This window comes from Phoca vitulina, unplaced genomic scaffold (assembly GCF_004348235.1).
Source record: "Phoca vitulina isolate PV1807 unplaced genomic scaffold, GSC_HSeal_1.0 scaffold1, whole genome shotgun sequence".
NCBI classification, from domain to species: domain Eukaryota; kingdom Metazoa; phylum Chordata; class Mammalia; order Carnivora; family Phocidae; genus Phoca; species Phoca vitulina.
Window position 1 is genome coordinate 15,594,942 of NW_022589704.1, and position 27,634 is coordinate 15,622,575.

At 44.9% G+C, this 27,634-nt stretch overlaps 1 protein-coding gene across 5 annotated transcripts in view; it reads right to left on the bottom strand.

Moving 5' to 3' along the window:
- The window catches only part of SGPP2 (sphingosine-1-phosphate phosphatase 2), a 183,717-nt gene that overhangs the window by 49,478 nt on the left and 106,605 nt on the right, over positions 1–27,634 (bottom strand). For all 5 annotated transcript variants that reach the window (XM_032401278.1, XM_032401276.1, XM_032401290.1 and 2 more), the window contains one exon: positions 17,239–17,397. In XM_032401278.1, the coding sequence (XP_032257169.1) occupies positions 17,239–17,397 (159 nt within the window). The remainder of the gene's footprint in view (positions 1–17,238; positions 17,398–27,634) is intronic.

The following is a 27,634-nucleotide window of genomic DNA, read 5'->3' on the forward strand; positions in this document are numbered from 1 at the left end:
CGCATCCATGTTCTTCTCTCTGAACCCTTTTCCCTCCCTTGCCCCCGCCGCTGGAAGGCCACGGTCCACACGGTGGTGGGCAAAGCCAGCCTTTGTGCGAAGTTCCTCGAAACATCCTACAGATTTGAATCACAGCCCAAGTTTTGTTTCGAAGACAGAAAAGACCAACTGCAAGGTGGCTTCACACTTTTAAAAAATCTACCTATTTTCTAGCTGCTTCTTAGAGTCTTGCTTGCAAGGGCCGTTCAGACTTCTTGGGAACACCGGTTTCCAAGTGAGTACAGACATCATGAATATAGAAAGACTGTTGATAAGTGAAACATTCTAGATTTGCCACAAACAATTTACACGTGAGCTATAAGTAAACTGTATGTCAAGTCAGCCCTGTGCCCAAATGCCACCGTCTCGGAAGGGCCTTCCCTGACCACCTTCCCTCACACAGCTACCTCTCCCCACATCTTTTTATGTTTCTTCATAGAATTGTACCCTGCCTCCATTTAGACTACGTATTTTTATTTTATTGGTCCCATCCTCACCCTGAGCAGATGCCCCGCCCAGAGTCTGGAATAGTGCCCTGGGCAGCTGGGAACCTTGCTCTTTCCACCTGTTTCAGCCTGGAAATCTCTCCCCCAGCTTCCCCACCTGGCTGGCTCCCCCTCATCCTTCAAGCCTTAAGTTAAATGAAACAGCACAAAGTGTTCTGTCTTGATTACCTTCTTTCAAGTAAGTCTCTGCTCTCACCCTGGTTGTGGCCCAAACAATAATCAGACCATCTTTACCGTATCAATTTCTTTATTACTGTCTGTTTTGTCTCCACGGAAATCCCAGGAGTGCAGGATGGCATCTATCTTGTTCGTTGCTTATGCCCAGCACTTAGGGTAGTGTTGTCAGATGTTGGTTAAAAGAATGATTGAGTGACTAAAATTTGAGTTGTTGCCCAGCAATATCAGGGTAAGAAGGCCGGACGCTCTTTTTAAAAAGCAAATAAAATCTGGTTTCTGATCCGACTATTTATCAGCTCAGAAAAAAATAGAATTTTTACTTTCATACTGAAAACACCTTGATGGAATCTCAACCAAATGTGGGTTCTGACTTTCCATCAGGGACACTGGAGAACCATTCCAGATGGGGGCGGGGGGGGTGGGGGTGTGGATTCCATTTTAAAAAGCTCTCTAGGGCGCCACCTCAGGACTTTGTAGATTTTTCTAATGTATCTTTAGCACCCTGAACTGTTCATTACTTCATTGCCGGTCTGTCCCCTGCAGGGGGACAGCTCTTAAATCATCTTTGTAGAAACAGCCTGCATTTATTTTACCCAATTATTTGAATTGCTATTATGTGGGAGCTGCAGGGGACAATAAGGAGCCATCGAGTAGGGAATGCAGATACAAGATCCGGGGTGGCTTTTCTGAAGATGATGCTGGTGCTGAGTCTTGCAGCAGACAGGAGCAGGGGACATCATGAGGTAGTGGCAGTTCTGGGAAGGAAGCATAAAGCAGAGCATGGCATGCCTAAAATGCATATCATTGAAATGGGAGTGTGGATCATCATCAGGAGTTCTGTGATTCCAGAGAATGGATAGGAAGAAGAGCTAAAGGTAGAGATTTAGGAAAGAATCTAGTCGTGGAAGGCCTTATAGGTAGTTTTAAGGTGCTTGGACATTAACATGCTTTAAAATGTGTGGTCAGATTTGCAGGAGAGAGGTCACGCTACATGCCGTGTGTGAGTGTGTGTGGGGGGGTGCATTTGAATAGCTGATAGGAGATTCATTAGAAAGTTAATGCAGTAGTGCTAAATAAAGATGATGCAGGCTTGCACCGAGGGAATGTTTCCAGAAATGTGGGAAATATAAAATTACAAGGACACAGTATAGAATAAAAATCTCTACTAAATGAATAAATGGACCATCCATGGCTCCCCGGAGAACGACTCTGCTCACTGCTTCACAAAATGGATCAATCTGAGAAGTGAGGACCAAGGGGACATGAAATGTTTTAAGGCGGCTCATGTTTGTTTTGTAGCTTTTCTGTTTCACAGTTCCCTGTGTGAAGGGAGATCATTCAGATGTTTTGATTTAAAAGTCCTACTCTTTGGATCTACAAAGCTCATGAAAAAATAAAAGTCAACAAGTCATTTATATCAGTAAATAATTTAGGATTGTAGCTTGTAGCTGGTACCCTAGGACACAGTGGAGAATCTGACGTAAAATACTAGGTAATACCTTCTTTGATACTCTGTAACTTATAGGCTCAGCTACTGAGGGGAACAAAAAATTGTAGGATTGGTTCCTACAGATCTGATCATACATCTCATGAGATCCAGGTCCCTGAATTAACCAGTATATCAAGTAGAACACACATTTGATGTAATCAACAGCCTACATGTCCTAATAGAATTCGTTTTTCCATATATAATTTGAAAATGATACAGCACTCTTTAAAATCCATGTTCTTTGTGAACTATTTATTCAATTGGAAACAGTAATAAAACAAGTTAATAGACTATCTGCACCCCGCTGAGAAGTGGGTACTAGAGAGCAGGTTCCCAATGGTTCTCATGAAGGCGGGGAAAGCCAGCCCTAAAATAAAGGGGGAGAACATACAGAAATAATGTAATGTTTGGTTGTGGAAGATGCTTTTGTAGTTACATTTGAATGTACAGTTGGTCCTTGAAACCGCATTAGGGGGTAGAGGCACAGTGGAAAATCCACGTGTAACTTTAAATTTTTTTAATTTTTTTTTTATTTTAAGTAAACTCGACAGTACACGTAGGGCTCAAACTCACCACTCTGAGGATCTCTAGAGTCACGTGCTCTACCAACTGAGCCAGCCAGGTGCCCCTCGAGTGTAATTACTAATAGCTCGTTGTTGACCACAAGCCTTACTGATAATACAAACAGGTAATACAAAACAACTTTTGTATGTTATATGTGTTACGTACTGTATCCTTAAAATAAGTGAGTGAGAGAAAACAAAATGTTATTAGGAAAATCATAAGAAAGAGAAAATACATTCACCTTTACAGTGCTAGGCTGTATTTATCAAAAAAAATCCACAAGTGGACCCGCACAGCTCAAACCCACGTTATTCAAGGGACAACCGCCTCTGTTATAATCTAATCAATCATATCTAATGCTTGTGATTGGACACTATAAAAATAAAGTTAGGAACCCATTTTGTGTTCAAGTAGCAATCTTTATACCTCTGTCTTCCACATCTAGTCCCAAGTAAGGCTAAATACCAGCCTGAACAAGATGACCCCCTCTCCTCATTTTGTTATTTATATGTTGCCTTGGTTAGAGGAAAAATCCAAATGCCTTCCTGAAAGTTATTCTGCAATACGAAACACTGTATGTTGCATAATGGCAGCAAACACAAACTAAAATTTGCCACAAGGGGCGCCTGGGTGGCTCAGTCGTTAAGCATCTGCCTTCTGCTCAGGTCATGATCCCAGGGTCCTGGGATCGAGCCCTGCATCACGCTCCCTGCTCAGGGGGAGCCTGCTTCTCCCTCTCCCACTCCCCCTGCTTGTGTTCCCTCTCTCGCTGTGTCTCTTTCTGTCAAATAAATAAAATCTTTAAAAAAATAATAGAATAAAATTTGCCACAAAATGATATTTGGAAGAGGACGGTAGTGCCGCCACGCAGAGGTACTCTAGGGTGGAATTCTCTGTGCTTCTTCATTGTCTCTTTCGAACAAACAAAAAACCCCAAATCTGGATTTAGGTAAGGAGAGTCTTTATTGTAAAGGATTCTTGCGAGAAGGGGAAGGGACTATGGCAAACGGGCAACCCCTCTCGTCGGGAGATCTGGGAGTGTTCAAAGATTAGGCAGAGAAGGGCTTTCCTTTACTAGGGAGGACTGAAGATGTTCCCCAGGTGTGGGGAGATGGACAGGACAGGAGATCAGAGCCTGAGGACCCTCAGCTCAGTTTATTCTCAGGAGGGCCCTTCAGGAGGGGCTGTGTGCTATTTGGGGCAAAGGTGGGTCAAAGTTCAGGGATGTGAGCAGGGAAAGAAGTTTCAGGTTTGGTCAAGTCAGGTATTGTCCAGACTGGTCACTGACAAGACAGACAAAGAATGGGAACTGGAGGGTTGGGTCTGGCCTTGTCAGGGATAAACAAGGGGAAAACCTGTGAGTGTTGAAGTCAGATGGGGAAGGGTGGGTCCTTGTAGAGAGTCATTTCCTGGAACACAAAAGGGGGGGAGGATTATCTTCAGGGTTTCAGGTAAAATTCAACAGATATGCTCTCGGCTTAAAAACAAAAGAAAGGGAAGAAGATATTGAGAACTTTATCTAAATGGGTTTTATTTTGTAGGAGAAAGTGTAGGTTTAAAAAGGACTTTGGTGAAAGTATGTTAAGGTCAGCTCTGACATGCCAAACCCCTTCAAGGCCCTCAAACCATCATCTAGATTAAGGACAAACTGAAGAAAACTGCCGGGAGCTTTCCAAGAAGCTGACACAAGGCAAAACCGGGACTTGGGTCACTGAGTGAAAAGGTGCAAACTTTCCTTTAGAAGAAAAAAAAAAAAAGACCCAGTCTTTACTGAATGCTTAGATGTCTCTAAATCCTGCTCTTATTTACCCAATATATGTGATAGTGACTCATTCTATGATTGTTTTTCTTTGAACTTTCCCGAGGGCTGCCTTTGCCCATCCACGAACTTCTCTCTCCCACCTGCACGCTAACCCACTGGGCCCATTCCAAAGACTTCATTTCCTCCAAAGACACCCTTTATTTTAGGCTGGACACAGCAAGAGGACGTAGAAAGGCGGTGGATAAAGCAGGATTATCAATATCACACCCTCCATTTTATCACACGTAAATAAGGTATTAAGTATCGTACCAAAATGATGTTAGATTGAAATAAGAATATGTTTGGGGGAAAAAAGGAATATATTTGGAAGTGCTGTGCCATCTGTGGAGTTATAGGCTTTTTTTTTTTTTTTTTAATATTCTTTTTAGAAACAATGACTCACACGGAAATTCTATTTCATGTGTGGAACTTACCAACATCATATTTTAGACACAGAAATGCTACAGTTCCTATTTCTACAGGTTTTGCTTGTCTCCCTCGGTTTTCAGAGTAGCTGCGAAGAGCCCGCATGAGATCAATTACACTCCAGCACCATCTCATCATCTTAAGAGACAAGCACATTTTAATCTTCTTTTACTCACCTCACCCCCCCCCCCAGCTCGGCAGGGGTCCACCCGGATGCAGTTGAGGACCAAAGTGTTGGTAGCAGTGACTATTGCATTAAGTTTATGGTTACAAGATCCCCAAACAAAAAACTACAGGTGGAGACTTAAGCCTGATGTCTCTGCAAGAACCCAAGAGTCAGATGTTTTAGGAGACGCCTTCATGCTTGTCTTCCCACTTGTCTCAATGTCTGGTGTTTAAATGCACATAATCTTAGCGTTTCAGGTTGCAAAGGGTGAAAAATGGCCAGGGGACTGCAACAGAGTATTTATCATGGAGTTTTGATTTGGGTGTCTGTCCATTCACCTTGGCTTTTGTAGGGTAATCTCAATTACAAAAGTTGCTGTTCTGTTTTCCAAGGATATTTTCTGAACCAGGATCCATCTGATGAAAGGCTCTTTAGGTTTTAATCTTAAAGGCGACACCCTAAAAAGGCTCTAGGTGTGTTTATATTCTTTTATAGATTTTCCTTAAACTGTATTCCTCATCAGTGTATAAAATTACACAAAATTAATATCCATAAGAGAGCTAGGTAACAGATTAACACACCTTCAACACCCTTGTAGGTAACGGAGAGGTTTTTAACTACAGACAAGCACCTGGTTTTCTGAAACTCAGGCTCTTGACAGCGTTTTAATTATTTAATCCATTCAGTGTTAAACATACCCTTTTAATTGCCCCCAGGGAAAATAGTCAAACATTCTTTGTAGATTGGCATGCTTTTTTTTTTTTTAAGCATAAAATCCAGTCTTATACATTCTAAAAGCTCTTTCTACAGTACAAATTTAGGTTTAAATTTCTGAATCCAGGCCCCAGTAAGCAAAAGCCTCAAAGGACATTTAGCTTGTTGGGAATGCTTACCCAAGTGAATGAGTCCCTATTTTTTTTTTTTTTTAATGAGTTCTAATGAAACAGTCACGTTGTGATTTTTGTTGGCTAGAGAAAAATGGAGACTTTCAATCTATGCGCCCCCCCCCGTGTCCCCTCTTTCTAGCTAAATGTTTTCCCCAATTACGTAGACAAACACTGGAAATTGCTCAGCCTTGATCTAGTTCACGCACCCCTTATTTAAGAAGCCCTTGTGGGGGCGTGGTCAGGCTGGGACGGGCTCCCTTCCCTCCGGCGGCCCCATCCAGGTGTGCGATGGATTGTAGCGTTACTATTATATGCAGAGGTTCATTTTCTCCTTTGCCTGAACCTTCTATTATGGCCTCATAAAAGAAATCAGCTCTCTTATTTCATTCATTGAGGCTTTATTTGTATAGCAGTGTTAGTTTAAAAGGAAGCCAGCTTACTGCTGCTCACAGCTTGCTAATTTCCAAGTTAGAGTTTTTGGGAAAACCTTCAGAACATCATTTCCCAACCTCTAGAGTAAAACTGCTCTGTATTTGAAAATTGAACAAAACATTTTGTCCCCTCTGATTTCAGTGCCTGTGAATGCCAGAAGAAATTTAATTTTGAAAAGAACAAAAACTAACATCTTTTTCTAGTTAAATCTGCGCATATCCAATACAATGAATTTATATGGGCGGGCGCGGGTGCGCAGACGCGCACCCCGAAGCTCAGCGCAAGATTTGCGTGCTAGATGTTTGCCATTGCTCTTGCGCCTGAACTAGGATGAGTGCTGAAGCTTCAGTGAATCCCTGTACCCCCAACTTGGCTTGAATTTGCAAGGCCAAATGATTCCTAGTGACTCAGACTTGGGGTGGGTCCAACTATCTTCTGAAGGACCTTTTCCCAGGGAACCATTATTACTCTTCATGGGGGACCCCAAGAAAAACTGGTAGGAGCTAACCCAGTCAAGGTGGAGGGGGTGTCACTCCAGGGAAATTTTATAGGGCCAGATGCATTGTTGAAGTCAGAACATAGGACTAAAGACTATCTGGAAAGAGCATCACCATCAATATTTTTAATAATTGCAAAACTCCCAAAATAAGAGGGGCCCTGGGGTTATTTTGTTCAATTCCATATTTCATAGATGGTCAAACGGAGGCCCAGAAATAAATGCCATTTGGGTAATTATTAGTAAACTGTGGTCTACCATGGGTTGCATACCTGGGACATCCAGCAAGCTAGGAGCCCATCCCAGCTTGCTGAAACACAGGCTGTGTTAACCAGGGAGCAATTTTCACTTGGATTAGAATCCGAGTCTCCTAACTCTTAGGTGGAACAAACCATCCTTTCATTCGATTATTCCTTTTAGGCTGAAAGATTCCTGAGTCATCCTGACCCCACTTCCCTCTTTTTCTTATGTATTCATGCATGAACTCTGAGTCCTGTTTAATGTTCTAGCACACCATTTATCCCCAAGCAGTATGCAAACCGTACGCTGTGATCAAACATTGTGTAGATAGGCCGGCCGCAAATAGATGGAAAAGGTGAACTGCCTGCAAATCAATAAAGGAGGTGGAATTTAGGGAGCTTTTTCTTATTTTCTTGCTTTTTGTATTAACGTGGTTCGCTACTTGCAAAATGAAAAAATAAACTTAACTGAGCATGTCAAATACATAAAAAAGCGGGGGGGGGGGGGTACCTTGAACATAATTAAGGGAAAAGGCCAGTGCAGAGCGCCGTGGTTCGTGGCCAGGATTCTGGGATCAGATAGTCACGGGTTCAAATCCTGTCTCTGTTCCCTACCCGCTACGGCTGGTCTGCTCACAGTGCTTTTTGCCTTTAAAAGGAGAATAACAAGGGCGCCTCTGTTGCACTCAGTAATGTCTGTGAAGTCCATCGCCCTGCATCTAGTGCAGGGTCGGGACTCGACAAATGATGGCCGTCACTGCGCTTAGAGCCATCATGGCCTTGAAAGGCGGCGCGGAGGCTCTGCTCCTCGGAGGGACACGCAGGCTGGGCCTCATGAGCACTTATACTGAGGCTCCTTGAGAATTATATATTCGCTCCTCGTCACAGCGGGGCAGACTAAGAGCGTGTGACTGCAAGGACAGTGCTGGAGCTGGGGTTCCAACACCAGCAGATGGACTGGACAGAGGGCTGGTGCCTCTGGAGTCCGTCGGGCCAGCAAGCCTCAGTTTCCCAGATTAACCCTCAGATGACTGAGGCCCGACTCCCGTCAAGCAGGCCTAGAGCCTCCGGGTTACTGTGTGTGCCCGTGGAGGCCACCAGAGCAAAAGGGCCCAGTGGCAGGTGGGCCTCTCACTAAAGAGGGCCTCCCGTGTTGTCTGCCCCGGGGAGAAGAGCCTACGAAAGGCCCCTCTGGGGAAGCTCCAGCGGCTGCCCTGGTAAAAGGACAGGGAGGAGGAGAGAGGACAGCCATTAGGGAACCACTATTTTTTTTGTCTAGTAGCTCTCAAGCTTCCAGAAAATTCCAGAGACCTAACTAAAGCATGACCTCTCCAGCTGTAAACGGGCAGAGCACTTAACTGCTAAAGGCCTTTCCTTCCCCTTCCCAGCAAAGGGGACACTTCCCGAACCTCAAAAGCTATAGGAGAGCTACTGAGGAAAGTAATGCTCCTCAGCCTCACACTGCGGGGCCCACAGGCGCAGAATGCAGGGCAGGTGAAGATGAAGGGACCAGAAGCCTGGGAAATGCAAGCCATGGTGACAAGAAAAAGGCCGGCCTTCCCCAGGAGGTTCTGTCTCCTCAGGCAAGGATAGTCCCCTGTGGGTCAAATCACCACCTCCTCATGGGACAAAGGGCCACTCTTATCCTCGCTCCTCCTTTTCCACTTGGCTGCTCTGCAAACTAGCAGAAGGAAGTGGAGGTTGGGCCCAGGCATGCAAGCCCACAGCATCAGCAGGGAGCGGTCCTCGGGCTTTCCAGCCTTGGAACAAAGCTACCAAAACCCTTCTCCACCGTCCTGGGTTCCTGGCATTTGGGGGAAGTGTAACAAGTCTGGGGCACACAGTCTGACCAGGGGGGTACTCACAGGGACCCCAGCACAGAGAAGTGAGAGACAAAGGTCATAGGTAGAGGGCACTTGCAAAGGAGACGTTCCACCCTCACAGGCCCAGCACTCCTCTGAAGGACTGGATTGGGGGGTGGGGTGGGGGAATGAGTAACGTGTAGCCACATCTTAAGCAAGATGAGAAGGACCTGGTGTCGGGAGACAGAACCAGGGGTGCGCACTCCCTGTGTTACTCACTGGTTCTGTCCCTTTGGGTAAGTCACTTAAGTCCTTGGGTTTCAGTTTTCTCATCTGTGAAGTGGGGTTCTTCGATGTAAAGCACCTGGCGTGGAGGGAAGACTCTGTAAGCAGACCCATTTCAAGAATACAGCTTTGCAAATGGAATTGATTAGTAGGAAAAAAAATAAGAGTTGTTAAGATTTTATTTGAAAATTTTATCTGACTTCCCCCGCCCCCCATGGCCTATGGATTAGCTCATTCTCCTTTGTTTTACAAGTGACAGGGAGGGAATCTGGGACAAAGGAGGGTGTTTTGTAAAGCCCTGCAGGGACTGTCCCCAAAGCAGAGGGGGACGGCAGCCTGCGACCCCCTTCCAGGGCCACTCCTGTGAATTCAGAGAATCCCAAACTTCCTTTTGCTCCTCCCTGCCTGGCCGCTTCTCGCTTTCTGGTCTGGACAGGACTTGGCAAATGCTATTTGTTTTTTGTTTGTTTGTTTTTTATATAAGACATGAAAAGCTACCATAAAACCAAAGGGAGAAGAGAAGGACTAACTGCACACCAAACTCTATGAAATGTTCAGCGTTCTGTATTATTTTGAAGCTCCATAAAGGTATCCTGCCTCCAGGCCTTCGGGGTTTCAAACGACTTCATACTTAGCTAAGCTCTAAAGCCATCACACACCCACAGGCTAAATTAAGTGACGCATTTAGAAGGGATACTTGGGAATGGGGTCCGCTCTCTGGGAGGATTACAATTCTGCTCAATCAAAACAGAACCAAACCCAAATCCAGCACTACAGTCTTATGGGGCTGGGAGCAGTGACAGTATGGGAGGGGGTGAGGGGGATAAAGTGGGCAGGAGGTAGGGAAGAATGTGGGCACATTTTCCAGTCATCATCATAAGAGAGAGAGGGGGAGATCATGTTTCAGGTAATGAGAGCAATCCACAGAGAGACCCAAACTATCTGTTCCACCATAATGAGTCCCTTTTAAGCTTTTTTTTTTTTAAACCCAGACTAAAACCAAACTATTTCCTTATTGTGTTTCAAAACCAAACCAATACAGTTTGCATAACAAACCCCCCAGAGCCATTTACTTAATATTTAACTAAGACTAAATTACGAGATGCTACTTCAGAGAAACTGGGCAGAATCTCTGCCGCCTAATTCTGTTTCATTCAATGCAAGTTAGCATGGGTTACAATCTGGCCAGTGTTGAATACTTTTCAAGACTCATTAATCTCAGGCAAGAACCAATTTAACGAGCAGGGCAATCTTTTGAAGTGAACAGTGGTAGTGGTTTAAACAGAAGATTAGGAGCTAATCACATTTAAAGTCATCTTTGGGCACTAAAATTGACCCCGGACGAGGTAGGTGAATTATAGGGACCGGGCAGCCCTTTCCCCTCTCCTTCCTTACTCCCCTGTGGGACAGCCAGATGGCAGCCTGCCCACATCCAGAGACACCACTCCATTCTGCCCACCGTGACAGGTTATCACAAAGTTTGCCTCTTAACCAATCGATGGGTCAGCTTTATAAAATATTACTCTAGACTCCACAGCAGTTAGACACTGTCTAGATCATGGGCACAGTTTAAGTGTAAATTCCAGGTCTGCTCCGTACCGTTGATATCAGCTAGCTAGTGTTCAGGCATCAGAATGTGAGCCATGTGAAATCCATCATTTCAAACTTGAGCTCTCCGATGTGAGTTAATTTGACTGGGAAGACTAGGAACAGAAGGGCCTGGCAAAAAGAAATCTGCTCCTCAGATTCCTTTGATATTCGCCAAGCAATTAAGCATTTTCCTTTAAAGTGTTCCTTCGATCCTGTTGAACACAAACAGCACGCAGTCTAACAGTTATTCGGCAATGGATTGGATATGGGTGTCAATTGTACTCCCTGATATTGAGGGGATTCACCACACAGAGACAAAATTAGTAAAGCCACAGTAGCGTTCAGTCTGCAAAAGGGAGGACGTGGGTTTGGTTTTTGTTTTTCAAATGTGATCTGGCCCAACGCTGGCTCTTTTGCTTCTTACTCCACTCCAGAGATGAATCTCTTCTAAAGGTCATACAGCGAACACATAAAGAAGACTCATGACCATGTTCTGTTGCAGGCCTCCAAGGGTCCTCTAGCTGCGTCCTTTCATTTGAAAGCTAGGGGCGCTGCTGGCCAGAATCCTCACCTACCTCGAGCTGGTTTCACTGCTAGGATTACAGTCCAAGTCTTGATATTCCAACCTGGCCCGTGGCTCTGTGCCCCCATTAACTGTCTATCCCCACCCCCAAAACAGCTGTTTGGAGCGAGTCCAACCAGTGCATACACTGGCACCAGATGGCTGGAATCATGAGACTTAATGAGCTGGGTCCAATGGTGTTGAAAATCTAAAGGAAAAACAGCTGGGAGGTGACCAGCAGGCACCCGGGGTCACAGCTTCATTGAGCAGAGGACCACACTGTCCACCAGCATCCGGCCCCGTGACGTTCTGGCTCTCGGATTCCCTGGAAACTTACGCCAAATCCCCCCCCTTTCCTGAGCGACTTTGAGTAGGTCTCTGTTTCTGGAAACCAAACAGCACTACCTACAAACATCAGCCTGGTGTTCCTTTCATGGTATTACAGGACCAGGACCTTCTGACCAGGCCACAGAGCTGCGGACCGAGTTGGAAGCAGCCTCTCCCCCTCCCCTCCCTCCCTCCTCGCTTCCAATCAGGGAGGTCAGTGGAAGCCATGAATCCTCCCTCGGAAGAGACATGAACTCTGCCTGAAAACGCTCAGGAGCAGCCATCAGAAAAACTGTCAGAATAGTTTGGCTAGGGTAATAATTTCCTAAAAATAATCTCCCTTAAGTGAGCATGGTGGGGAACAGATCTTTTGATGTTAGGTAAAAAAAAGTTTGCAAATTTTCTCATGCGCATATTTGCCATGTTCACAAATGAGAAGAATGTTTACAAGTAGAAAAAAAGGCAAGGAAAAACTTGAGACACATTTTAAATTTATTGGAGTTCAGGCAGCAGGAACCAGGTTTTCTAAGGGCTGGTCACTGGAGCAAGCTATTTGTGGCCAGGGAAACTACAGGCCAGAAAAACTAGGCGCCTGAAAATAGGAATCCCAAATTCAAATGCCCGAAAGGGGCCAGGGCAGTCACAAAGGGTAAGACAACAGGGAGTGGTGAGGTCTGTGCCCAAAATAAATGCCCAGTATAAAAGCACTGAAATTCAATTTTTGTAAAAGATTTATTTTAGAGGGCGGTGGAGGGGCAGAGGAAGAAAGAGAGAGAGAGAGAGAATCCCCAAACAGACTCACCGCTGAGCGTGGAGCCTGATGTGGGGCTCAATCCCAGGACCCTGAGATCTTGACCTGAGCCAAAATCAAGAGTCAGACACTTAACCAACTGAGCCACCCAGGCGCCCCTGAAATTCAATTTTAAAGGACTTTAAGTCACTAATGATACCATAAAGTTAAATACCATTTCTCAAAGTCTCAAACTTCTAAAGATCTTATCTATAAAGATACATGGTCTCTGATCCATGGACAAATCAATAGCTCAGTATCATTTTATAACTGAAGAAAAAAATCAATTAAAAAACTAAAGCCCCTTAAAAAAAAAAAAACCACTCAAAAGGCAGACTAACAATTCACAGAAGAGTTCATACAAATGGCTAATAAAAATCTGAAAAATGCTTTCGTCTTCACTAAAACTATGAAATGAAAATTAACTGAGATACCATTTTTTCATTGGTGAAATTAGCAGTGATTAAAAAATGAGAATGCACAAAGTTTATGAGGAAAAGTCAAAATGGGTACTCACACATGATGGGGGTAGTGATACCAAACTATCTCTAGGAAAATAATTTAGCAACAGAGCTCAATGATTCTATGAACTCTGCATATCAGGACAAGTTTTGCTCCCTTAGGAGAAAGCCAAATGTTTCCTAGTGGACGTAATTGAGTCTCATTTTGGTTTGGTCAGGACAAAGTCAAAGACAGATTTGTGGCTCAACTTTGAATCAGCAGGCTACATTTCATTTCAGACTAGGCCTTTATCTCCTAATTTATCCGTATTTCCCCAAATTTTGCTTTTCCCATTTTTTTCTTGTACCTCGTTCTGAATGCCAGGAGGTATCTTAAAAGAGGCGGTATATAAATAAGTAAAATATCATTAAGAACAGCCAAGAAGGAACTTCTCAAGTATCAACTGTGGTATCAATATTTCCATTGCTATTTTACTAAATGGAGAATAACTTGATTTAGCAAAAAGTGAGATTTTGCCTCATGTTACAAAGCCGACCACCATGCAATTTCAATGAAATGACCTCTCACCTTTTGGAGACACAGCAATACTATTTTAAAGCTTTTATTTTTTGGTGGGGCTGCCACCACACCAAAATGGGAGTCAAGAGATGGGATAGTCACTCTGGACAGTGACTTTTCCTAAAGCACGGTCTACCATGTCTTTTCATGAGAATCTAGGTTGATAACCATTCAGTCATCTCTGCTCAGTGAAATCCAATGGTTGAATCCAATGCCAGGTTAAACACCGTGATAAGTGACAGAAGAGGGAAATGATGACTTGATTGAGGTCTTTCAGCTAACTGAAAAGGCTCGCTTGTCTACATTTTCTGGGATAAAATGCTTTGACTTGTCAAGAAAGTTACATAAAAGACGCTTAGATAGAATACAGAGTTCATAAATGTCATATGGGCAAACCTGAAACACAATCATGGCGAATATGCAATAGAAGGTAACTTTGGGGGGCACCTGCCTGGGTCAGCTGGTAGAGCGTGTGACTCCTGATCTCGGGGTTGTAAGTTTGAGCCCCAGGTTGTATGTAGAGATTACTTAAAAATAAAATCTTAAAAAAAAAAAAAAAAAGAAGAAGGTAACTTTGGGCAAGTCATTTTAATGCTTAAAGCCTCAGTTTTGACATCTCAAAAAAAAAAGAGAGAGAGAGAGAGAATGCTCTTCATGTCATTTAGCTCTGTTCTCAGAAATGACTGCAGCAGCTGTCTCCACCCCAGGAGGCCCTGGGAGCCAGGATCAAATCCACTTACCCTAATGTGAATCTGGGTGAGTTATTTAATCTTTCTAGACATCAGTTCCTGATCTGTAAAATGGGCTGGCAATCACCACTTCTCAGGATCGACGACAGGATTAAAGGAGGTAAAAATATGGACAGCATTGTCACAGTGAGTGGTAATATACACTGATCCACTCAACATAGAGTAGGGCTCATTATTATTTGAAGCATTACTATCCCGATCTATAAAATGATGAAAATGATACTCACCCATTGTTAGGAAATCAAATAAGATAATGAACACAGACGCCAATAAAAGCAATAGAAGACGTACAATGTGTGTGCGTGTGGGTGGGGGGACAGTCAGGATTGCGACGAGGAAGTGCTTAATAGAACCATAAATTCTGCTAAGCTACCTCAGATGGTATGAGTCACCCGCACGATAATTTTTAAATGCAATAACACCTGTTGTGATTCCATCCAAGGACAACTGTTGACTAGATATAGAATCTCACAAGAGGTTTGGCACTCCTGAACACAGTGGCCTTTCAAAGCCTTTTGGGCGAGATAAGCTGTTTAACACTAGGAGGCTTCAGCTCTGCCTCGTGTAATTAGCGTGGCTGCATCCTCACTCCCTGAAGACCCATGTCCCTTCTGCAAGAGAGGCTCCCTCAGAGGAAGGACCTCACTGTGCTCCACCCTGCCTGCCCCCCCCCCCCCCCCCCCCCCCCCCCGCCCGCCGCCACCACCACCACCAGGGACTCCCTTTCCCTTCCTGCGGAGCCAAACCAAGCATCTCTCCTTATCTCTGCAGCCAGCACAGAGCTCCCTCGTACCCACCTCTCAACGTGCCTCTCCATCTATGCCTTTCTGGGCCACTCTCTCTCTCTCTTTCTCCCTCTCTCTGTCTCTCCCCGTCCATCTCTGCTTGTCCCTGTCCCTCCCTGTCCCTGTCTATCTCCTGGAATGGCTTCCACTGTCTGTTTGCACAAGGAACTACTAGGAATTTACTGCTCTGAGGATCCTGCTGACCCTGCAGGACATGGAACCTTGAGCCCGGGTGCCTGTGGACCTGAGCACACACCCATTTTTAAAAGCAAGGAACTGGTCACCAGAGCGCAGGACGATCTGCTACTCAAAGGTTCCTCTTTTACTTTCTCAGGCCGAGATCTGATTTGCTCACTCTCCAACAAAAGACTGGTAATTCACCTCACACAGGAAATCCTTCGAGCACTTTGAAAGGAGGACTCCACCGTGAAACATAACAACCAAAAGGACAATCAGTCCCCTGACTACCATCGGGTGTAAAGATCCTCTCAGCCCCTCAGGAAAAACGGCCCACTCTCGGTGGGGGAGACAGCTCACCTTGAGCTGACGGTACACATGAACAATTATTAAAGTGCTTTACATCATTTGCCTCACTCAACCACCACAAAATTTGGAAAACTGATATATATTCATATGCACACACACATAGAAAATAAACAGCAGGGAGGAAACGCAAGCATTGTGTACCTTTGCTGCATTTCAGAAATGCTCCCTGCCCCCATGCACTCTCCTTGCCCTCCAAGCTGAGCCAGGGACGGCCCTGCTCTGCAGGTAGGGAAGGGACATCAGAAAGAGACATGCACAATTGATTACACAAAATTTCGCCTTTTGCAAGAAGCCTATGCTTCTGCAGAATCTCAGGTCATACTCTCGCTCATACAGGAGCTAGATTTCAGAACAAGACTGGTTGGGGACAGGGATGGGGAAAGGAACCAGTGGCTTGTAGTTTTAGAGAGAAAAGGAGGAAAAAAAAGTCAGGAAGAATTTGGGGCCAAATAATCATAACCATAAGCCCTAGAGACCTTAGTGGTTAAAGCTCTAGGCTAGAGGCTTCAAACCAATCCTCATACATGTGGACTTCAAGGATTCTTTGTTCAGCTGACACATAATGTTTTAAAGATGTAAGCCTACATTTAAAAAATGGGAGGCTTCCCACTAAAAACAAATCTAGCAACTCCAGCCCATTTGCTTCATGAAGGTCACAGGTGGAGTGGAGGGGTGACTGCTCCCCAGTGCTCCTAGTGGCCACACCGTGACTCTCACGGACACCCCCTCCCCACCATCCCCGCCCAGGACTTCACTCTTTTACTTCCCTTCCCTTGCCTTAAAGGACATGTGAGGTTATGGCTTCTGACAGAGGCTTCTGTAGACCCTTGAACTTGGTCTACAAATGAGAAAAATAAAGCTCAGAGTGGTGGAGTCATTTGCTTAAGACCACACAGCTTCTCAGAGCAGAGCTGCACAAGAACCCAGACTCCTTTCACACAGCCAAGTGCTCCTGAACCTCTGTTTTCAGTGCAGAATCTTGAGTTGGGGAAACAGCGTGCTGGCAGCCTCGCCCTGATGCTCCCCCTCCCAGGGAAGCAATCTGACCTCTGAACTGGTTGATCATTAAAACTCCCTCACCTTCACAGACTAGTCACTAAGCTTTACCACGTTCAAGCAGCGACTGGTAGCGTCCTCCTAAGTGCCAGGGCCCCAGTTCCGAGCTTCTAAGACCACTTGGAATGATTTAGTCAACGGCTTCGAGTTTCAGTTTTGGGTCAAATTGTACCAAAATTGGCCTCTTGGGAGGATGCCTTTTATGCCCCTATACATGGGTTCTCAGAAATGTCCTTTCTTCCCTGCACCTCACATCATCTCTCTTCTGGGTTTATTCCCCCAAATAGAGGTGTGTGCCAATGTACATGCATCACAGGCTTGTTTGGTTTTTGCAAACAAAACAAGTTGTGTTCATAGCTTTTTATTATTTCCAAAGTAAACCATATAAAAATTCAACTCTAAGTGATTAAAAAAAAAGAAGACCACATATGCAAAGTACTCGAATGCCAAAGCGGGTAGTTGTCGTAGGCGTAGTCATGGTTAGTACGTAATAAGCATACTTACAACCCATAGGATGATCAGTCTTCTGGATAAATAAGGATCAATGTTCCAGTGAGTGAACGGAAGAAATGTGATGTAGAAGACTTCTTGACCCAGAGCGGCGGAAAATCGGAATAGGTAATAGTAGAAATAATTCTTCACAACGTACTTCTGTACATAAGCCTAAAAGACAAAAGTTAGAAGACTCTGAGTTCATCCAACATGTCACCATAGGGCAAGTTTTAAAAAACTTCTGTCTAAAACTCACAGGCTCTCAACTGCCAAGGTGCCAAGGTAATTACAATAGCATTGCTATCCTTGTGCTCAACCCCGTTTTGTCCACCCAAATACAGAAGAGGTTAGTTCTTCATAAAATTAAGTAACATCCAAGACAGGCTATCAGGTGAAGGCACACAAGCCGAAATCTTGTCTCCTTTGTATATTCACAAGGTAAATGCTGTGAAGACACTTCCTGGGTCTAGGATTATGGTAGGTAGAATAATGTGCCCAAAGATTTCCCCATCCTAAGGGGTCTGTGAATTTGCTGCCTTACATGGCAAAAAGGACTTGGCAGGTGTCATTAACGATGTGGAGCTGGAGAGATGATCTGGTTGGGCTCAGTGTGGCCACAAGGATCCTTACAAAATGGGAGGAGGAGGCAGGAAGGTCAAGGAGAGGGTGATCTGAAGATGGGGCGAGGGACCACGAGTCAAGGGACGCAGGGCACCTCTGGAAGCTGGAAAAAGTAAGGGGGCAGATTCTCCCCTTGAGCCTCCGAAAGCACTGTAGCCCTGGCGAGGCCTTGGTTTTGTCTGAATAAGAACCATTTTGGACTTCTGAGCTCCAGAGCTGAAAGAGATACATTTGTGTTGTTTTGGGCCACTAAGCGTGTGGTGATTTGTTGCAGTAGCCACGGATAATGAATATAGAGACTTGAGAAAAATCACTCACCAATGAATATTTTTAGTTTACCTTTTTTAAAATTTTTATTTATTTGAGAGAGGGATAGAGAGAGAGAGAGAGAGAGAGAGAGAGAGAGGAGCAGGCTCCCCACTGAGCAGGGAGCCAGACTCGGGGCTCGATCCCAGGACCCTGGGATCATGACCTGAGCCAAAGGCAGACGTTAACCGACTGAGCCATCCAGGCACCCCTTTAGTTTACCTTTTAAATGGGACTAGTACAGTCAACCCAGTGGAGGGATGGTATAAGAAACACATCAAGAACACGCAGGGTCTGCTAAAATGCAGTCCTATTTTCAACCATCCCTTCACTCCCTCTTATCCTGGCAATAGGCAGGGGAAAAAAAAAAAAAGACTTAAGGGGGTTAAAACAGGAATAAGCAATCTATTTTAAAATATGACAAATGTCCTTAAATTAGGGTAGATTAGTAACGAGTTAACAAACAAAAACATGGTGACCCTGTTTAATCAGTCTAAAAAATAGAGTTTTCGTACTACTTTTTATGTAGTTATAAGCTTTATAAAAATAAAATGAAAGCAAAATGAAAATAGGGAGAAGAGGCAGCCCTCTGGCAGGGCAACAGTGTAAAGGGGCTCTCGTAGGTCTGCATTTTGGCTCTGCTTTGCTTTATACCAAGTCTGGGGAGCTCAAATCCTCAGGGAATTTGCGACTAAGTCGCATGCATTTATTCTGCAAATATTCATTCTGTGCCTACGCGGCCCAGGTTCTGTGCGGAGCGCCGAGAATATTCAGATGAGCCAGGCACGGTACCTGGCTTCAAGGAGCTCTTGTGGGGGGCGCCAGAGAGTACTGTTTGGGGGAATGAAGTTTTAAAGGACCAATACTGTGTTTGAGGCCTTGAAAACAAGCCAAGATTACTTTTATATTTAAGGAATAAAAAAAGACGACCCTGGAAATTGCAAGAATATTAGCTGACTTGACACTGTTGGCTGTGTGCCAAGTACGCATTCCTCTCTCCTAAAAGGTTCCCAACTTTATTCCAGCATCTCTACCTCCCCCTCCCCCAGAGTCCTGTGAGTCAGGGGGAAGTTGACACTGTTCTCAGCTCCAGTCATGGGAAGTTCAAGGCTTCAGCCTCAAGCCAAGAAGTGCATGGCACGGCCCCAGAGAAAGTCACTGGTGAGCACGTGCTGTAAGCTAAAAAGGCATGTCTCTTTGGGGACGAACTTGACTTCTAAGTAAATTCAAGTTAGGATGGCGATAGATCCATCCCAAATAGGAAAGACAATAATGCCCCAAATGAATGAAATAAGGAAGCGTATAGAGTTTTACCCCTCTGCCAAGATATTAGGGCTGGATTTGCGGAACAAGAACCGATAAAATTGTGACAAATAAATGACAAATTCGCCTCTCTCTCTGATATGAGGACTAATCGCTGAGGCTTCTGGTTTATGAATATACATCCTACAGGCCCGTCCTTGAGGCAACGCCTGGAAAAAGCCCCTTTGTACATAAAGATTCGTTATTTTAACCCACCAGCTACCAATATACCCAGGAATCTGTCCTGCCTTGAAGCTTTACAGGGAGAAATTTCCCAAACTCTGAAAAGGGTCGAACTCCTCCCTTGTGCCATTTCATATACCCAAATGTTATAGGACATTATCAACACTCAGAGACAACCATTTCCCTACCCTAGAGATGTACCTGAGACCAAGTTCAGTATCTTAATCCTAGTAAATAATTGAAAGACTGGCAGGGATGACAGCAAATCACTTCCGTGTGACATACTACTAATTAACATATTTCGACTTGCTTTTTACAATCTCTGAGGATTTCTCTCTTTTGGAGGAGAGCTAGATATTCTTTAAATCTTCTTAGGAACAGAAGAAGCAAAAGTGAAACTAAAAATATCAGCGCATATATAGGACACCCAAAGGAGTTTTTAGATAACATCTCTGAATATGTAATTAAGTAGCACGAAAGCCGATATCGGTCTCCAAATTCTTGGGAATTAGATGTACTTAAATAAAAGAGTTGGGGGCTTGTCTTTTCAGAACCAGAATCTACGTTTCCTTGTAGGAAATCTCAGTGTAGGACTTCAATATATCTTTGGAAATAACAAGAATGCTAGTATATATGTTGGTCCCAATGGGAACAATTAGAGGGAGCGGAAACAGGGGTTAGAAATAGACATGGTAGATAAAGCCAATGGCAGAGAGGAGCAGAGTCGAAGCTGGGAGAAAGGAAACCGGTCCCAGGACTCTGCTTCTCTATTTCTTGAGAACCAGCCACACACGGGGGCTGACAGGCCAGGCTGTGGGCAGGGTCTCCGGACCACGAACCCAGGAGGCAGGGATTAGCAGCTGAGTTTTTAGACAAAAGATCATAAAGGCATTGAATATTTAGATGGGTGGAAAGCTATTTGTAGAAATCAACTACTTCTCAGTGAGCTTCTAGTCTGTCACAGAGCCAAATGAAGAAGTTTCTAGTAAACAGGGAGGCTAAGATGGAAATGACCACATATCCATTATTGCTAGCAGCAGAATGTCATTGCCATTCGTATTTGTCTGTTTGGCTTATTGCTTTATTTTCCTGAAAGTTAGAAAACAAAAAGTGTTTCCACGGGTGAAAACGATTTTTCCTTTCAGGGCATAATTTCCTCCTAATGCAGTCTCCCAAGACGGGGCTGTTGGGAACGGCCTTTGGGTGGAGAAGAGCTGCTCTGTGTTCCCTGCAAGGCATAAATAAATCAGCAGGAGGGGCAACCACACAGGCCGACTGTACCTCGAAGAGAACGGGCACGCCGGCACAGGATTCTCCACTCAAATCGGCCCCCCAACACACACACACCTGAATGGTGTTTCGTTTTCCAAACACACCCGGAGGAGTCCTACACAAAAAGGAAATCTGGCCAGGTCAGCACCGCTGGATGCAATAAGGGCTGACCTGGACAGCAGAGGAACGAAATCCGACAGACTTGGCAACTGGCCCAGCATTTGAGCTTGCTTTCAAAGGAGGAATACAAAGAATTGCTTTTAGCTGAAACAATATGTGACCTTGGGGAAGTGAATTCGCCCTTCGGCACCTCAGTGGCCTCAGAGGCAGAGGATGGAGTCGGGTTAGCTCAGTTGCTTTTTAATATACAAAAAACAATTACAGGTAGGGAAAGGCCCCTTAAATAAAATGTGATCCCAGGGCTTATTCTATAAAATAGAAACTGAAAGACTGGACTAACTGGTTGAAAGTGAGGGGAGGCCTAGGGGACCCCTAATTTCAGGCCAGGCCGCCCTGTACCTCCAAGTCTTTCTCTGGAGTGTCTCCTTGAAACATGTCAGGAATCAGCTTGAAAACCATTGACCTTCATCTCTGTCAGACCTCACATACCTTTCTGTAATCAAACTTGGGCCGGGAGGACACAGGCTATGGGTCTGCTGACCTTGAGGTCTTTATTTAAAGGATTTGATAAACTCGGGACCAATGTCGATGCGAGGTCATTTCACTTATCTTTTTTTTTTTTTTTTTTCAGATCAGAGCTGTAACTGTGTTTTCCAAAGGTCAAGTTTGAGGAAGTCCTCCACCTCAGCAGAGCCTGAAGGGATTCATGTCTGGGGCGATGTCGTCTGCAGCTCCAAGTAGGGCACTTTATTTTTTATTATTTATTTACTTGAGAGAGAGAGAGAGAGAGAGACCGCGCACGAGCAGAGGGAGCAGCAGAGGGAGGAGCAGGCTTCCTGCCGAGCAGGTAACAGGATGCAGAACTCGATTCCAGGACCCTGGGATCACGACCTGAGCCGAAGGCAGATGCTTAACCGACTGAGCCACCCAGGCGCCCCAAGCAGGGCACTTTAAGTGGAAAGCAGTAGGAAGCTCATCTTCTAGGGCCGAGGGGGATCACATCTCTCCGGGGTATAGCGCAATCTTACTTAAAAAGAAGTTTAAGGCCCAAAGCTCTTTTATAAAACACATTGAACTGCATCATTCCCTTCACCTGATGAGAAAGCAGCCACCGAACACAGAGGGGATGGCCTGGAGAGAAGAGGCCAGGGAGAGGGAAGGCCACCAAGCCCGGAGGTCAGGAACACGGGCTCTGGAGCAAAGGACCACCACGCATGACCCGCATAGTCTCACACCAATGAGTTTCCCCTTCTGTAAATGGGAATAATAACAGTACGTACCACTTAGGGACATTGGCAGGATTAAATCAGTATTGCTGATGACGCAGAGAAACCACCGAGCTGCCGGCCACGGATGGTGAGGGTAGCAGTAAAGATTTCTCAGAAAACACTTCGCAGTTCTAACGGACATGCGCATCACCTGGATCTGGTTAAACATGCAGCGTTTGATGGAGTTCACCTGGGGCAGGGCTGCGCGTTCTACTGAGCTCCCAGGTGATACCTGTGCCGCCATGTTGCCCAGCCGTGGACCACGCTTTGAGTAGAAAGGCCAGCCCACTGAAGAGTTTTTAAAGACAAAAGTCAAGCTCTCAGATTTAACCCTCAGTGTCAGAGGAGGTCTCAATAGGAGTTTAGGAGCATAAGATAGCATGATCAAAGCAACAGGTAAAAATGCTGGTGACAAACCAGAAGGGGACGGTTAGTGAGGTCCATGGACAATCCTACAATATAGTCTGAATGCAGGAACTGAGCCCAGACAAGCACCTCGATGGCAGGAGGTACCAAAGGGAAGGCACGTGTAAGAGATGCCCCCCTCCCCCCCTGCCGAAATAGCAGCCAGATCAAATAACCAACTGATTATGAAGGAAGAAAGAAGCCATCTTGGGCTCCTTGCCTTTGTTCGAGAAGAGTTTACATAAATTCCTGGATGGACCTGCTTGCCCAGGATTATTTTTCAAGATAGGCTATATCTTCATGTGCTTGGGATTGTGGGGGAAGAGGGGTATCAGCCTATGGTGTCCAGATTGTTAGCCATTTATGGAGACTGGGGCTTCCCCAGAAAAGTACCTTCCATGGTTGGGGCAATACCCCAAAAGGGAATAGATTCAGGACTAAAACTCCACCTTGACTTGCTGTCATACCCTGCATATATTCAGCCAGAATTTCTAATCTAGAGCCCAGAGATTGGGAAGGGCAAATTCCAGGAACTTGATGCCTCTTTCAATAGAATCTCTGATTTGCAAGGTTTGGGTCCTGCCGTCTCTCTCTGAAAGACTCGGCTTGGGTGGACCTGCCATTGCACCCTGAGGAATATTTATAAAATAAACACTCTCTTAAGCTATTATGAGACGCTACCTAGCATGTTAACACACAAAGTACAAACCAAGCAAGGCTCAACCTTTAAAAAGAAAACTGAAAATGGCAAACCTTTTCTACACAGAGGCCATGTCTATGTAGACTATTCATTCATCGCTTACACTTTAGTGATGGAAGCTTGACAATAAGCAAGATGATTTCAGTCAGCAATGTGATGAAATTAAAGCAGACTAATGGGATACAAAGTGATATGTGTGTTTTGGGGATTGCTCCCCAAGGAAGACCCCTTCAAGTTGAGCCCCAGACGGGGAGGTGAGCCAGTTCCTTTGGGATCTGAGGGTTAGAGAGACCACTTACTAAAAGACCCTGAAAGAGCAACCAGATCTGTGCACTGGAACACGGCGGGCGGGAGAGAGAGAGATGGATGAAGAGCAGAAGCCGGATCAGGCCAAACTTTGGGATTTAGGTTGGCAGCAGCGTAACTCACTGAGACAGTTTCAAGTAAGAGCATGATTTGATCTACTCTGACAAGACTAAAACGAATTTTGGCTCAGAAACAGTGAGAAGAAGTCCTGCTTTAATTCTTTGTTTTTTTTTTTGATTTCTTAAACGTCGTGGGAAAATACTATTAATTAGCTGCGCTGAACTTAAATGGGGGGGAGGGATCCCATTGTTTCCACAGTCAGGTAGACACATGGCATCCTGGATTCATATCTGCTTAAGAATATGCTCCCATCACTTTTACTCTTATTATTATTATTTTTTTTAAGTTCAGGGGATCAAGACTGTCCAACCTACAGAGACAATTAAATGATGATTACTTAGCAAGCCTAAGAAAGATTGGCAGTGTCCCTTGAAGGGGAAACAGAAGGAACAAGAACGAGCTAGGGTTTCTCCTTTCATCTTGAAGTCCAGATAGAATTACAAGTTGGGTGAGCTCACCGATGTCTGCTCAGTGCTCAGTGATTAAAATTTCAGGATGGTGACACTGAAAGTCAATAAAATAGAAGGACAGCTTTGAATAAAAGAGCTTGAAAGGGAATTGCCCATGAACCCCTTTCTTCTGCTCGGCTGGCATTTGTCGGGACCCCTCAGTCTGTGTCCGAGAATAAGAGAGTGGCTGGAGGGGACTGAACCCAGAGTGGCTTTTATTGACAGTGGGGATCTATCAGGGTTTGAACTTTGTTTTTTTTTCCCTCCTGCCAATCCGTCACCTCTCAGCTCATCCTCTGAGCATTTGATGTCTTCTTTTTCTTTTCCTCAAGAGTTGGCTCTCATCTGGGACACCAGCAGAAAGGGTGGACCGATAAGTATCACAGATTGTGAAATTCTTTTTTTTTTTTAAGATTTTATTTATTTGAGAGAGAGAGAGAGCGTGCAAGCAGGGGGAGCAGCAGAGGGAGAGGGAGAAGCAGGCTCTCCACGGAGCAGGGAGCACAAAGTGGGGCTCGATCCCAGGACCCTGAGATCATGACCTGAGCGAAAGGCAGATGCTTCGCCAACTGAGCTCCCCCAGGTGCCTCAGACTGTGAAATTCTTGAAATTGTGACAGTGACCCACCGCAGGAACAATGCCCCACCTGAAGCTAGAAATGGGCCCTACAACTTGAAAGAACGCAGTCTCATCACTTCCAGAACCCTGTGCCTGAAACACACAATGATCTGCTTAGGAGGCAAATCAAAGAACTGGGGAGAGAGAGAGAGGGTAGGACAGTGTTTTGCAGAGCCGAGAGCTGTAGGCCTCTGCTGAGAGGATTCCCTCCCCAGACAATAAGGGCAACAGGAGTTACCACAAAGAACAGAAATAACCATTCCCATTTTTAAAGGGGTGGGGGGGAGAGCCAGCTGCCCTTTAAATTCTCAAAATGTGTTAAGAACTTAACTGTTTTTCAAAACATTTTGGATCTGCTAAAACCTGAAACACATTGTACCGAACATTCTTCCACTTAATGGGTAAGCCCTTGCGTATTCAGGGGGATTTTTGGTGCAGATGTTTCTGATTCATTTATATTAACTTATCAAAATGACATTTGGAAGAGCTATATGTGCAAGGAGTCTTATAAACTTGGAGTTCATTAGTTTTAATCTGGGAATTTCACCCCTCCCACCCCGATGCACACATTCAGAATCCAGAACTTGGACCGGCTGATTCCATTCTGTTCTAACAGGCAGCATGAACTCACCCTTTCCTAAGACCCTTCAAAAAAAAAATTTCTACAGCGTTAAAGGCATGGCTGAAATGTAAGAAAATTACTCGGGCCCATAGAAGGTTTTCTTCCTGGTGATCTTTTACTTCTAAAGATTTAAAAACACATTTAAATCAGACAGAAAGGAAAATAAAGGCTGACTGGTTGGCCCCTGAAGTCATGGGGGTTTTATCCAGAAGCTTTCCTGCTCCTTTCTTGTTTCTCTGGGCAAAACGGGGCACAGCATTTTTAACTTGGGAGTTTTCTTTGTTCAAGGCTATCATGGTGGTTTGGGTGTGTGTGTCCATGGAGAAGGAGGAAAACAAAAAAAGCCTTCTCCGTACTTTCCCGCCCCACTTCTTAAATCCAGCCCTCTACTTTTCAGAGCTCTCCAGGAATCCAAGATGGTAAAGATAGTACTTTGGAACACTGTTTCTTTCTTGATCCACCCCATTCCTTGGGGCACTGTTGGTAAGTGGCAGTGGGCACGAGAGGCAGTGGGATGGGAGAGATCCAGGAAGGACATGTGGGCCGGGGAGCATGTTTCCCCAGAGCCTGGTTCCCTCCACACTCCCTCTAAGCCTTGTCCAGGGATGGGGTGGGGGGAGTGCTGGGGACGTTCCATCAATTTCCACCATGTTTTCAAACCGCAGTTCCCTCTGGAAGGTTCTCTCTGAGCCAGTTTAAAGCCACCGGTCACAAAAATAAACTTAGGAAAAGCTTTGAAATTGTGTGCACACCCATGAAAGGACATGAAGAAGAAAGCCATGCTGGGTCCAAACAATGGTCCTCCCCACCCAGCTTGTCCCTGGCACACTCTGGTTTCTTTGTGGCTTGGGAAGGCTGGTTTTTTTTTTTTTTTTTTGGTCTTGTTTTACTTTTAATATTTTTGAGTTAAAGTTCTGGACTTTTTTTTATATCACTTTTTTTTTCCTGATTATCTGATTATCACTTGTGGTTTTTTTATGATTAACACATATTACTGGAGAACATTTAGGAGTCCAAAAACTATATAAAAACAAAGTAAAAGTGACCCCTAATCCCACCTCTGAGACTCAACCCCTTTGGATATCTCCGCTGGTCTTTTTCTTATGCGTAAATGAGATCATGTGGTGCCATGTATTTTAACAAAATTGAGATTCTGCTCTATCTTAAATTTTTTTTTAAAGATTTCATTTGTAAGAGAGAGAGAGAACACTAGCAGGGGGAGCGGCAGACAGAGGGAGAAGCAGGCTCCCCGCTGAGCAAGGAGCCCGATGCAGGACTTGATCCCAGGACCCTGGGATCATGACCTGAGCCAAAGGCAGACAGACGCTTAACAGACTGAGCCACCCAGGCGCCCCTTAAATTTTTAAGTATTATTTATTGTATTGTATTTCCCTAGGCCCCTAAATATTATTTGAGATCACGATTTTGACTGTCAACTTTTTACAAGTGTTCACTGTGTTTCACTTTCTCACTCACCGGTTCCAACGGCAGATCCCCGCACAGACCAGGACAGCAAGCAAGTCTGCAGGTTGGCCTTTGTGGATGTGAGCAGGAATCTCATCAGCCTCAAACTTTACGGAGTTCCTTGCCCACTTCTTGCTGGGGCACCTGGAGGCACCATTCCAGAGGACTTCTCTCTCCTTCGTTCATTTCTTAACCTGACCAAATAAGCATCTACACCAATGACATTCCTTGCAACTCCCTGTTTATATTTTTTGGTATTATTGTTCACTTGTTTTGTTTTCCCAACGACCTAAAGTCTCTTTGCCAGATTATGCAAAAGCTGCAGGGATACCCTTTAAGGCCGTCCAAGGGCCACAAAGCACACTGCTGAAGAAATAAAGAATGAGGGGCAACTGGGTGGCTCAGGCAGTTAAGCATCTGCTCAGGTCATGATCTCCCATCCTGGGATAGAGCCCTGTGTCAGGCTCCCTGCTCCGAGGGGAGCCTGCTTCTCCCCCACTTCTGCCACTCCCCCTGCTTATGCTCTCTCTCAAATAAATAAAATATTTAAAAGAAAGAAAGAAAGAAAGAAAGAAAGGAAAGAAAGAAAGAAGGAAGGAAGGAAGGAAGGAAGGAAGGAAGGAAGGAAGGAAGGAAGGAAGGAAGGAAGGAA